Here is a 12175-nt window from a genome sequence, read left to right on the forward strand (position 1 = left end):
ATGCGAGTGTTATCCCAGGGCCCCAGAGACAGAGACGGGAAAATCCCCACAGTTCAGGATCAATGAGACTCTGTCTCCAAAGTAATTTTTAAAAAACTAGAATAATTAAGGAGTGAGGATGTAACTCACTTACTAAAGTGTTTGCCTGATATGCATGAAGCCCTGTGTATGATCCTCAGCACCATATAAGGCAGCAGAAATGCTGATACCTGCCTGCAATCCCAACACTTGGGAGGTGGAGGTAGGACCAAGACCAGCTAGGTGTGAAGGCACACAACTTTGATCCCAGCACTCAGGAAGCAGAGGTAGGAAGATCGATGCAAGTTCGAGAACAGCCTAGGACTACAAAGTCAGTTCCAGGAAGGCCTAGGCTACAGTGAGATCCTACTTTGAAAAAAAGAAAAAAGTCCAAGACCATCCCTCAGCTAGACAGCAAGTTTAAACCTAGAGACTACATGAATCAGAATGTTAACCTCTGGCCTTCAGACCCATGCACATCTGCGTGCATACACACATGCACCCATAATACAAGCACACATACATGCACACATGCACACCCCACATATGTACACATGCAAAAAAAAAAAAAAAAAAAAGGAATGAGATGAGCTTAGCAAGACAGTGCTTAATTACAGTGTTGGTCACCAGCACTGAGAGAGAAAAAAAGTCATCTATAATGCAACTAGGCAATAAGGAGTTTCAGCTCCATAGCTCCATTAAAATCTTGGGGGGGGGGGGTGGCACTGGAGAAATGGCTCAGCAGTTAAGATGCTTATGTGCAAACTCAAACAACCAAGTTCTATTTCCCAGTACCCAAAGCCAGATGATGTGCCACGTGGTGCACAGTCTGCAGTTCATTTGCAGTGGCTAGAAGTCCTGGTTCACCCATTCTGTTTCTCTATGCTCACAAAAATAAATAAATAAATAAAATAAAAATTCTTTTGGGAGCCAGGCATGCTGGCACAGGCTTTTGTAATCCCAGCACTTTTAGGAGGATGAAGTAAGGGGTAAGAGGCTACCTTGGGCTAGAGACTCTCCCTCAAACAATCCAAAATCTTAAAAAAAAAAAAAAAAATCCAAATCTTGTGGGACTGGCATATGTGAAATCTGTCACTGACAAAACATCATCATGTGACACATAATGGACTAGCTCTAACAGCAGCTGAAAACTTAAAAAAGCTATGAAGCATTGCTGAAACAAAGCATCCATCCTCACATACAGGACTTAACAAAGTTGTTTAAATGGCAACATTACTTAAAGCAATCTACAGACTGAAAACAATCAACAAATTCAATGCAATCTCAAGATTCCAAGTCTTTAAGTTACAAAAAAGTCTGGCTGGAGAGATGGCTTCACAGTTAAGGTTTGCCTGCAAAGAAGGATCCCAGTTCGATTCTCCAGGTCCCACATAAACCAGATGCACAAGGGGGAGCATGCATCTGGAATGTGTTTGCAGTGGCTGCCATGCACAGGCTCTGGTGTGCCCATTCTCTCTCAAATAAATAAATAATATATATTTTTAAAAAGTTAACTCTCAAATCCATATGGAATTGTAAAGAACTTCAGTAACAGAAAAGAGCAAATCCTGAGCCAAAAAAGTTGAAATTCACATAATGATTTCCAAACTTAGTACAAAACTAGAGAAATTAAAGCATGGGGATCCAAATTCAAGCCCTAGCACCCACCTAAAAAGCTGGGCAATGCTGACAGTGACAACTGGGGAGACTCAAAAAAAATTTCTCAAGGTGGTAAGAGTAAATGACTATTGAGTGCTCAGTACCAAATGAAACATCTCTATCATCCCCACCAAGACTCAGAGAACAATGTAGAAGGAGAGTAGGAAGAATTTAAGACCCAAAAGATGGGAAAGTATGCTGTGAATACTGTCTTCCAGACATGATATGGCCATTACATTCATGAGCTCACAATGATTGTTGTTACCTGCAAAATATTGGGTCCATCAACATTTCATCATGGGTTGTGGAAGAGGGGGTGAGGTCCCCATCTCTCCCTGAGGAATTATTGGCAGCTAATGGTTGCTGGAGGAGGAGGAGACATTTTCTTCAGTGGTATAGCCACTGATAAGTTATATGTGTCCTGTTAAATACAAACACCCCCACATACTCATGCAGGCAATCTTAATTAAACTGAGTGGGATACACATCCCAAAGTAGAAGTGGGACCAGTAGAGAAGAAGGGATTCTGTGAGAGGAGGAAGGAAAAGCGGGTAATAGGTGGTGATTATGAACAAAATACATTATATTCATTTATAAAAATTGTCAGTAGTGAATCCAAGGTTAGCCTGATCTAGAGTGAGACCCTACCTTGAAAAACCAAAAAATAAAATAAAATAAAAGTCAGTAAAACAGCTAGATAATAGTGAAACATGGTTTGCCTATAACCCTAGCAGTAAGTGAGGTGGACAGAAGATTACTAGGGTTTGCTGGCCAGCCAGACTTGCCAAAAAATAGCAACCCCCAGGTTCAGTGAGATACTCCACAAGGAAATACAATGGAAGAGCAATAGAGAACCAGTTGTCCTACTATGCCCTCCAAAGATACATACCCAACAGATGCACATGCACATCTCCCCCCTCCCTCTCTCTCTCTCTCTCTCTCACACACACACACACAGACACATTTGACCTACATGTCCCAAAAAAGTTCTTTTATGTCAGGTGTGGTGGCGCACGCCTTTAATCCCAGCACTTGGGAGGCAGAAGTAGGAGGATCGCCGTGAGTTCAAGGCCACCCTGAGACTACATAGTGAAATCCAGGTCAGCCTGGGCTAGAGTGAGACCCTACCTCAAAAAACAAAACAAAACAAACAAACAAATAAAAAAAAAAGTTATTTTACAAAGCTAAAACATGGAGCTTGGGTGTACCTCTGTAGTAGAGTATATAAAATATATGACATAATGTTTCACATGTGAGGCCATGGATTCAAGTGCCAGCATCTCAAAAAAGAAGTAAAGAAACTTGGTAATTGCATAAAGACAGGTATACAGACAGAATAGTAGTAGAAACCAAAAATAAACACTCAGAAAAGGGTGTTAGGACTCTTCAATAAAGCATTCTTTTCATCAAATGGTGCTGAAGAAAATGAATACACTTACAGCAGAGTGCTGCTGGTCTTTTACCTTACATATTATTCAAAATTAGTTCCAAGCCAGGAGTGCGGACGCATGCCTTTAATCCTAGCACTTAAGACACAGAGGTAGGAAGATTACAGTGACGTCGAGGGCAGCCTGACACTACACAGTGAATTCCAAGTCAGCTTGGGCAAGAGAGAGACCCTACCTCTAAAATAAACAAATTCAATTCAAGAAGGTTTAAAGATCCAATGTTAAGAACAAAAATAAAACCATAAGGAAAACAGGAATAGGGTGCTGGCTCAGTGGTTAAAAGGTACAGAGACTGTCAGCCCAGGTTCAAGCCTTCAGTTACCCACACAAAGCTTGACAATGATTTGTTTTCAGCAGTATGAGACCCCTGGAACACACGGTACCACACATGCATATACGCACAAGGCACACAATAAATAACTTTGAAAAAAAAAACTGAGTTGGGTGAAGTGGTGCTGGCCTTTATTCCCAGCACTTGGGAGAAAGTGGTAGGAAGATTGCCACGAGTTACGAGGGCACCCTGATAATACAGGGTAAGTTCTCAGTCAGCCTGGGCTAGAATGCAACCCTACCTCAACTCCACCCCCCACCCCGCAAAAAAATTAAAAAGATTCCTGACATTGGATTTAAGAACAACTTCATGTTCTTACAACAGAAAAAATACTTGAATTCAGCAATCTATGCAGAAAAGGCTGAGTCCTGGCTCAGTGGGAAGTTCAAGCTTAAAGCGCTAGGTCTGGTGAGATCCTACCTCAAACCACAAAAAATAAAATAAAATAAAATAAAGCAAAAGATGGTGTGGTGGCTCACACACCTTTAATCCCAGCACTCGGGAGGAGACAGAGGTAGGAAGATTGCCTTAAGTTTGAGGCCAGCCTGAGACTACATAGTGAATTCCAAGTCAGCCCGGGCCAGAGTAAGATCCTATCTCAGAGGGGAGGAAGAAAAAAAAAAAAAAAAAGAAGGGCTACAGATAGGATGGCTTAGCGGTTAAGGCGCTTGCCTCCAAAGCCTAAGGACCCAGGTTCAATTCTTCATGCCCCATGTAAGCCAGATGCATATGGTGGCACATGCATCTGGAGTTTGTCTGCAGTGGCTAGAGGCCCCTGGTTGTATGCATTCTCTCCCCCCTCTAATAAATAAATAAATAAAATACATCACACACACACAAAAAGCAAAAGCACAACTTACAGAATGGAAGAAAATGTCTATAAATAACAAAATTGACAAGAAATTACTACTCAGAAAATATAAAGAACCACAGCTAGGCACATGCCAGTATTTGAACACTGATAGGAGCATCACCACACACTCACCTACAGCCTGGTGCACACAAGAGTTCTGGGCTAGCCAGTCTACACAAAGGGATTTTCTTCCAAAAAACATAAACAAGCATAAAAAGAACCACAACAAAACTAAAAACTAAAAGTAGAAGCAAAGGTCATGACAATTCTATACAAGTTTAAAAATATATATATTGGGGGCTGGAGATGGCTTAACAGGTAAAAAGGCTCTTGCTGGCTAAGCTTCAAGGCCTGCCTTAGTTTCATTCTCCCCAGGATGCACCATAAAGCCAGATGCACAAACTGGCACATGCACTTGGAGTTTGTCTGCAGTGGCACGAGGCCCTGACATTTCCATTACTTTCTCTGTCCTGACAAATAAATATAATATGTAAAAGATAGATACAGTTGACCAAAGTTCATTTGAAAAGATCAAGAGAAGGGCATGGTGGCTCATGCCTATAAGCACAGCACTAGAGAGGCTAGGGCAATTACAGTAAGTTCCAGACCAGCCACTGCTACAAAGTGAATTCCTAGACAGTCTAAGCATAGAGCAAGACTATCTCAGAGAAACATAAATAGTATTGTCAAGGACACTGAAACTGGAGTCCTAAGGTATTAAAGATGGGCATATAAAATGGTGCTGCTACTGTGGAAAGGTCAGTTTCTCAGACAATTAAGCACAGAAGTACAATATGACTCAGTAATTTTATTCTTAAGTGCATATGCCAGAAACCTACATGTAAGCAAACTAGTAAGCTTATTAATTCACAATAGCCAAATAGTGGAAACAGCTCCAATGTCGACCCAGGAAAACAAAATGGGTTATTTATACAAAGGTACAATAAATTGTAAGAATAAAGTTGTGGCCTGCATGGGACTTAAAAACATTATGCTTACTGAAATAAATCAGACACTGAAGGGCAAATATAATGACTCTACTTAATGGGATATCTAGAGTAAGCAAATTCATACAGACACACAGTTGAATGGAAGAATAAGGGATGAGTTGTTTAGGAGTGGTTTCTGCTGGAGATTGACACTTTAACTATAGTGATGTTTACCCAACCCTGAGTTTAGTTAGTACACATTTGAATTATATAAATGGTTAAAATAATTATGTATAGGAAGTTAAAAGACAGCTCAACAGTTAAAGGCAATTTGCTTGCTAAGTCTGACAATCCATGTTGGATCCTCCAGTAACTAGGCAAAGCAAAGACACAAAATGGTATGTGCATCTGGAATTCATTTTGCAGGGGCAAGAGATCCTGACATGGCCATCCACTCTTTCCATCTATCCTCCCTTTCTCTCCTTGCAAATAAATAAAAAATATTTTTAATAATTATATGTATTTACAAAAAAGGATCCACTCTCCCAAAATAAACTGACTTACACAACATGTGATTTTTCACTCTTTATATTACTTACAATATTTACATTCTAGTCACCTCACACACTGACTTTGGAAATATTGGTCATCATCACCCTTATGAGAAACCCTTATGAGAATTTGAGTCTCTGGTCACAAAAGGTTGGTCAACTGTTTCTCTATTTTTGTTTCTCCATTAAAAGGACCTTCTGTATTTAGCTGGGCATAGTAACGCATCCCAGCACCCAGGAGGCAGAGGTAGGAAGATCACTGTGAGTCCAAGGCCACCCTGAGATTACATAGTAAATTCCAGGTTAGCCTGGGCTAGAACGAGACCCTACCTTGAAAACCCCCCAAAAGGACCTTCTTTATTGCCTACCATCAACTTCAAACCTGAAAACGTATTTAACAGATACTTTCTCAAGACACAAAACCACCTTCCTGCACTTAGGAACACTAACCAGAGGGGCTGGAGAGATGACTCAGCAGTTAAAGGCACTTGCTTGCAAAGCCTGACAGCCTAGATTTGATTCCCCAGTACCCACACCAAAGGCCAGATACACCAAGTGGCACAAGCAGTTGGTGTTCATTTGCAGTGGCACGAGGCCCTGGTGTGTCCATTCTCATTCATTTATTCATTCATTCTCTCTCTTCCCCCCCACATCCTTGCAAATAAATAAGCATATTAAAACAAAGCTGGGCACGGTGGCGCACACCTTTAATCCCAGCACTAGGGAGTCAGAGGTAGGAACACCATGAGTTCAAGGGCACCCTGTGACTACATAGTTAATTCCAGGTCAGCCTGACCCAGAGTGAGACCCTAACTTGGGGGGGGGGGGGTGAAGCACATTCTCCAGCACCCACATAAAAGACTAGGCATGACTGTGCAATCCTGTAAGCACCACACTGAGGAAGGCAGAGACATGAAGATTTCTGAGACTTCCTGGTCTGTGAGAGACTATCTCAGGGAAATAGGTAGAAGCGCAATAGGGGAGGACACCTGATATCTTCCGCTAGCCTCCAGCGTGCCCTAGAGGTACATGTATTATACACTCCCCAAAAAACATATACACAACTAAAATTAAACATTTTCTCCATAAAGTGTCAAAACATTAGGAATTGGAGGAGGTAGGAGGAGGATCGGAAAAAAAAAGCACATTGTATTTTACTGCCATAAACAAAACAAAACAAAACAAAAGTTTTAGCCAAGAGTGTTGGCACAGGCCTTTAATTCCAGCACTTGGGAGGCAGAGGTAGGAAGATCACTGTAAGTTCAAGGCCAAACAACTACACAGGCTAGTGAGAGACCCTCACTTGAAAAAAAATAATAACAATATTCAAACAAAATACACATTTAAGTAGATTGTACTTTGCCTTATGCCTGGAGGCCACTTTAAAAAGTAAAATCTCCAATGGTAAGCGCCAATATGATCCAGGCACAGCGGCACATGTCTTTAATGCCAGCACTTAAGAGGCAGAAGAATCACAGTGAGTTCAAGCCCAGCCTGGGTTACAGTAAGAAAAACTGTGAGAGAGGATAAATGTGCAAGAAGCTAGTCATGACTAGGACACATACAGATACAGGATAAAACAAAAAGGCAGAGTGAAACCTGGTAGCCAAATAAACTCACAGAGTGACTCAACTTTTTTGTCACTCTGCCATGTGTACAAAGGATGCAAAAAGTCAGACAAGACTGACATGAGGTTTATAAATAAACTTAAAGTACTTAAGGAAAGGTTAAAAAAAAAAAAAGGGCCGGAGAGATGGTTTAGCAGTTAAAGCACAAAGCCAAAGGACCTACATAAACCAGATGCACAAGGGCACCAGGACTTTCTTGTCAGCAGCTGAAGGCCCTGGAGTGCTCTCTCTTTTCTCTCTGCTTCTTTCTCTCTCACACACAAATAAATAAAAAAATAAAATAAAATATTTTTAGCCAAGTGGCACACACCTTTAATTCCAGCCCTTGGGAGGGAGAGGTAAGAGGATCACTGTGAGTTTGAGGCCACCTGGAGACTACGTAGTGAATTCCAGGTCATCCTGAGCAAAAGACCCTACCTTGAAAAAACAAAACACAAAACAAAACAAAAAAATTTAAAAAGCATGTTAAGCTCATACCTATAATCCCAGATCTGGGCAAGCTTAGGCAGGATTGCTTTGCAACAGGTAAGCCTAGGCTACCTGCTGAGTTCCTAGACAGCTACACCTATATCAAATTGAGTTTGTCTTTTAAAAAAAAAAGTGCTCGCTTCAGCAGCACATATACTAAAATTGGAACCATACAGAGAAGATTAGCATGGCCCCTGTGCAAGGACGACATGCAAATTTGTGAAGCATTCCATATTTTTATGTAATTGAAAATATACTATCTAATCTGAGGGCATCTCTTAATTTTTAGATAGCATAAAAGGTAAAACCCAGCATTTAAGCAGTCCATTTAAAAAGAATAGACTTGGTACTGTGAGATATTGCTGATAGGTTCTTCTAGTGATGGGTGCCACACATAGAAGTATCTCTAGATAAGGGACTTCAATGCACTGTGAGCTTGTTTCTGAATATAGAGTAGGAGAAAGGAAAATGTATTTAAAAGAATTACGAGAAAAGAAAATGTGAGTTTTACAGGCAGAGGGATGGAATACAATGTTTGGTGTTGCTATGGACTGGCAGCATGGCCTTGCTGGCACGCAAAGCTCCTCGCATGGCGGTTTGCTTAGACTTTAAGAGCTATCAGGTATGACTGTCACACTAAGTTTTGTTAACATACACACTACATGAATGTTACATCCTCAAAATAGTGAAGAGAAGTCTTTACTAATTCCAGTTGACCCAGCTTTTATACAGAACCTTCTTAGAACTCCACTTTTCAAAACCCCGTTTGAGTCTTCCCTTCTATTTTAATGGTTGTCATTTTTCCCTTTTGGAATGGAGTTGATTTGAGGAGGTAACCGTATTCTGAGAAACTAACTTAGAAGAGGGAAGTATTGGTCAATTTAAAATTCACAAGTAAAACATACAAAAAATCCCTGGTTTTCCAGACTAAAATTCGGAAATGAATTTGAATAGCAGCATTAGTGTATTAAGATTTTAGCAAAGTACAAAATGAAGTCTAGGATTTATGTTTAAATGCTGTGTTTATAGCCACACTTTAAAGCATTGTCTAAAGTTCCTGTGTTCTCAACATATGATTTTTTTTTTTTGTTGTTCTTTTTTTTTTTGAGGTAGGGTCTCATTCTGGTCCAGGCTGACCTGGAATTAACTCTGTCATCTCAGGGTGGCCTTGAACTCATGGCAATCCTCCTACCTCTGCCTCCCAAGTGCTGGGATTAACGGCGTGCGCCACCACACCCGGCTCAACATATGATTTTTAACTACCATCACTTTAATCCTTAAATTTAAAATAGCTGTACCATGGTATATATGTTCAAATTTAAACCTTTTTTAAAGTGTGACACATGAACTTCATGCAAGTTGGCAAAAGTTCTGGTAATAAAGATTATACTTGTTTCTTTTTACGTACCGTGTTTAGTATTGAATCCTCTACCAAGAGAGGCTTCCTAAGATGAGTGACGTCATTATTTGTCTCAATGTCTACAACCTGTGATAAGAGTTTTTTTAAAGGGCTTCATGTGAACTATATTGTATTGTTTTCTAAGTATTTTTTAAAAGGTAACAAAGTTATGTTTATGTACTAATTGTGAAAGCCAAGAAAAGTTGATGTATTCATTAGGTTTTGATGAAATGGATCAGTTCCTTTTAACCATTGTATAGTAAGGATAAAACACTAACTTGATGTGTATTCAATTTAAATTGTTATGTATTTTGTAATTGCCAAGAAAATAAACAGTTTTTGTACATTTGATGGTTTTTTTCCCCAGCAGCCTCCATCTTTATTGTTTTACTGTGGAGCTTTCCTGTACCAAAAAGAATGTTGGCAAATGCAGCCTTCAGCACAAACACCTTTTTAAATGAATAATGGTAGCCTAAAACTTAATATTTTTATAAAATGTTATAATATTGTTTTGTGGATAATTGAAATAAAAATCTCATTGAATGCATCTATATAGCTTTCAGTTGATAATCATATTTTCTCATTATTTTCTTTCTTCTTCTTTTTTTTTTTGTGTGTGTGTCTGTATTTGTGTTTTGAGATAGGGTCTGTCTTTAGCCAAGGCTGACCTGGAATTCACTATGTAATCTCAGGTTGACCTTGAACTCAACAGTGATCCTCCAAGGCATGCGCCACCATACCCCCTGGTGCTGGGATTAAAGGCATGGGCCACCACATGCAGCTTCTCATTAATTTTTAAAAATTTGATGAGTTTAATTCTTCCATTGGAAAAAAGTGTTACTTATAACTTCTGAGCACAGTTAAATCAGTTCTTTATTAAATTTAATACACTATTGAATTCATTCCTGTAGTTAATTTTCAGTGTCTGTTAAGTGGTAACTCCTTCCCTAAAATTTTATCAGCAAATACAGTCAATGTGCTGCATAGAAAAACCACTGATTCGAGTGGCTATCCACAAGAAGTGTGTATGAAGAATGTAGAATAGAGTGACCACTTTTGACTATAAGGGACTTAATTTTCTAAAATTGTACGTGTAGCCGGGCGTGGTGGCACACGCCTTTAATCCCAGCACTCGGGAGGCAGAAGTAGGAGGATTGCTGTGAGTTCAAGGCCACCCTGAGCCTCCATAGTGAATTCCAGGTCAGCCTGGGCTAGAGTGAGACCCTACCTCAAAAAACCAAAAAAAAAAAAAAAAAACAATAAAATTGTATGCGTATGTCTGTGTGCTGTATAATTTTCTTGTTAAGTGGACAGTAAAACACTTGTGATTATCAGTACTGTAATTTTGCTAATTATTAATTACTTTTATTGTCACATCATCAATACTTACTGACCCTTTTCTGATTTCCAAAAAAATAGTATGTAATGTACATCCTTTTAAATTTCTTATTTCTGTAGCATAGTAAAAGTGCCTAAGCCGAAGAACGTTTTTCTAGTTTGTTGTTTGGTTTTTAATGTTACATGTACTCTTTGATGTTTAAATTGTGCATTTGTGTTTTGTCAAATCAATTCCTTTTTTTATGCTTAGAAAACACTTATCCACTTAAACATTAAATATTTCATGCCAAAAAAAAAAGTAGGGCCGGAGAGGTGGATTAGCAGCTAAGGTACTTGCCTGCAAAGCCAAAGTGCCCAGGTTCAATTTCTCAGTACCAACCTAAAGCCAAATATAAGATGGCACATGCATCTGGAGTTGTTTGCAGTGGTTAGAGGCCCTGGCACACCCATTCTCTCTATCTGCCCATTTCTCTCTCTCAAATAAGTAAATAAATAAAACAATCACATATATACACATATATATATAGAACATACAAGTTCAGGAATTATGGACTTGTTCATTAATTGTGACACTTACCTTTCCAAGAAGCTTGATAAACAATGGCCATAATTTTAACACATATGTCTCATTTTTATTTATAAATAGCTTTTGAAGTTCCGGAATTAATTTCTGTAAACAAAAGTAAAGAATTTACCAAATACTTGAATAGCTAAAAAAAAATGCAATTATTAAAATCTAGAAATGTTTGTAAAAAGCTTATTCTCAGCCAAGTAACCTTTTCCATAAGAAAAGCTCCAAAAGAAACCTAAAGAAAAACTCAAGCATATAGCCAATCTGAAGTTTTTATGTAGGACCGAAAAGGGGGCTCAATGGTTAAGGGGTTTGCCTGCAAACCATAATAATCTGAGTTCAATTCCCTAAGTATCCACCCATGTCAAGCCAGATGCATAAAGTGATGCATACATCTGGAGCTTTATTTATAGTGGCTGGAGGCCCTGGCACACCCATATCATTCATTCATTCATTCTTTTTTTGTTTCTTTTTCTCTGTGTTTATATCTGTCTTTCTCTGCTTGAAAATAGGTAATTTTTTAAAAGTTTTATGTAAAAAAAAAACCCTGAAGCTGGGATGATGGTACCTGCAGAGGCTGAGATAACTGAAACACCATGAGTTCCAGGCCAGCCTGAGCTGGAATGAGATGGCACCTCGGTAGACGGGGAAGAAACAGCCCTAGATCCTACCAATAACATGATCATCTTAGTAGACGTGACCATCCTACTAGGATCCCATCCACAAATTCAGCTCTTTTTTTCCTGACAGCATAAATTTATAAAGTACTTAAACTTCAGTAAGCACATCAGTAACTAAAGGTCAAATGATACTGTCATTAATCTTTAATCTCACACTAAGTAAGTTAGTGTAAAAAACACACCAACAGCTCCATTGCCAAAGACAAATAAAACTTAATTCACATATGGTATTTAAAATGAATAATCCAGCCAGGCGTGGTAGTGTACGCCTTTAATCCCAGCAATTGAGAGACAGAAGGAGT

At 39.2% G+C, this 12175-nt stretch overlaps 1 protein-coding gene and 1 non-coding gene across 7 annotated transcripts in view; one reads left to right on the forward strand and one right to left on the reverse strand.

The window, feature by feature from the left end:
* The window catches only part of Rif1 (replication timing regulatory factor 1), an 86855-nt gene that overhangs the window by 57177 nt on the left and 17503 nt on the right, over positions 1 to 12175 (reverse strand). For all 6 annotated transcript variants that reach the window (XM_045146832.1, XM_045146831.1, XM_045146828.1 and 3 more), the window contains exon 7: positions 11200 to 11292. In XM_045146832.1, the coding sequence (XP_045002767.1) occupies positions 11200 to 11292 (93 nt within the window). The remainder of the gene's footprint in view (positions 1 to 11199; positions 11293 to 12175) is intronic.
* On the forward strand, positions 8018 to 8124 carry LOC123460369. The gene has a single exon (XR_006636934.1). It is a non-coding gene; the product is annotated as a U6 spliceosomal RNA (small nuclear RNA).

Source organism: Jaculus jaculus, chromosome 4 (genome assembly GCF_020740685.1).
Source record: "Jaculus jaculus isolate mJacJac1 chromosome 4, mJacJac1.mat.Y.cur, whole genome shotgun sequence".
In the NCBI taxonomy this organism is placed as follows: domain Eukaryota; kingdom Metazoa; phylum Chordata; class Mammalia; order Rodentia; family Dipodidae; genus Jaculus; species Jaculus jaculus.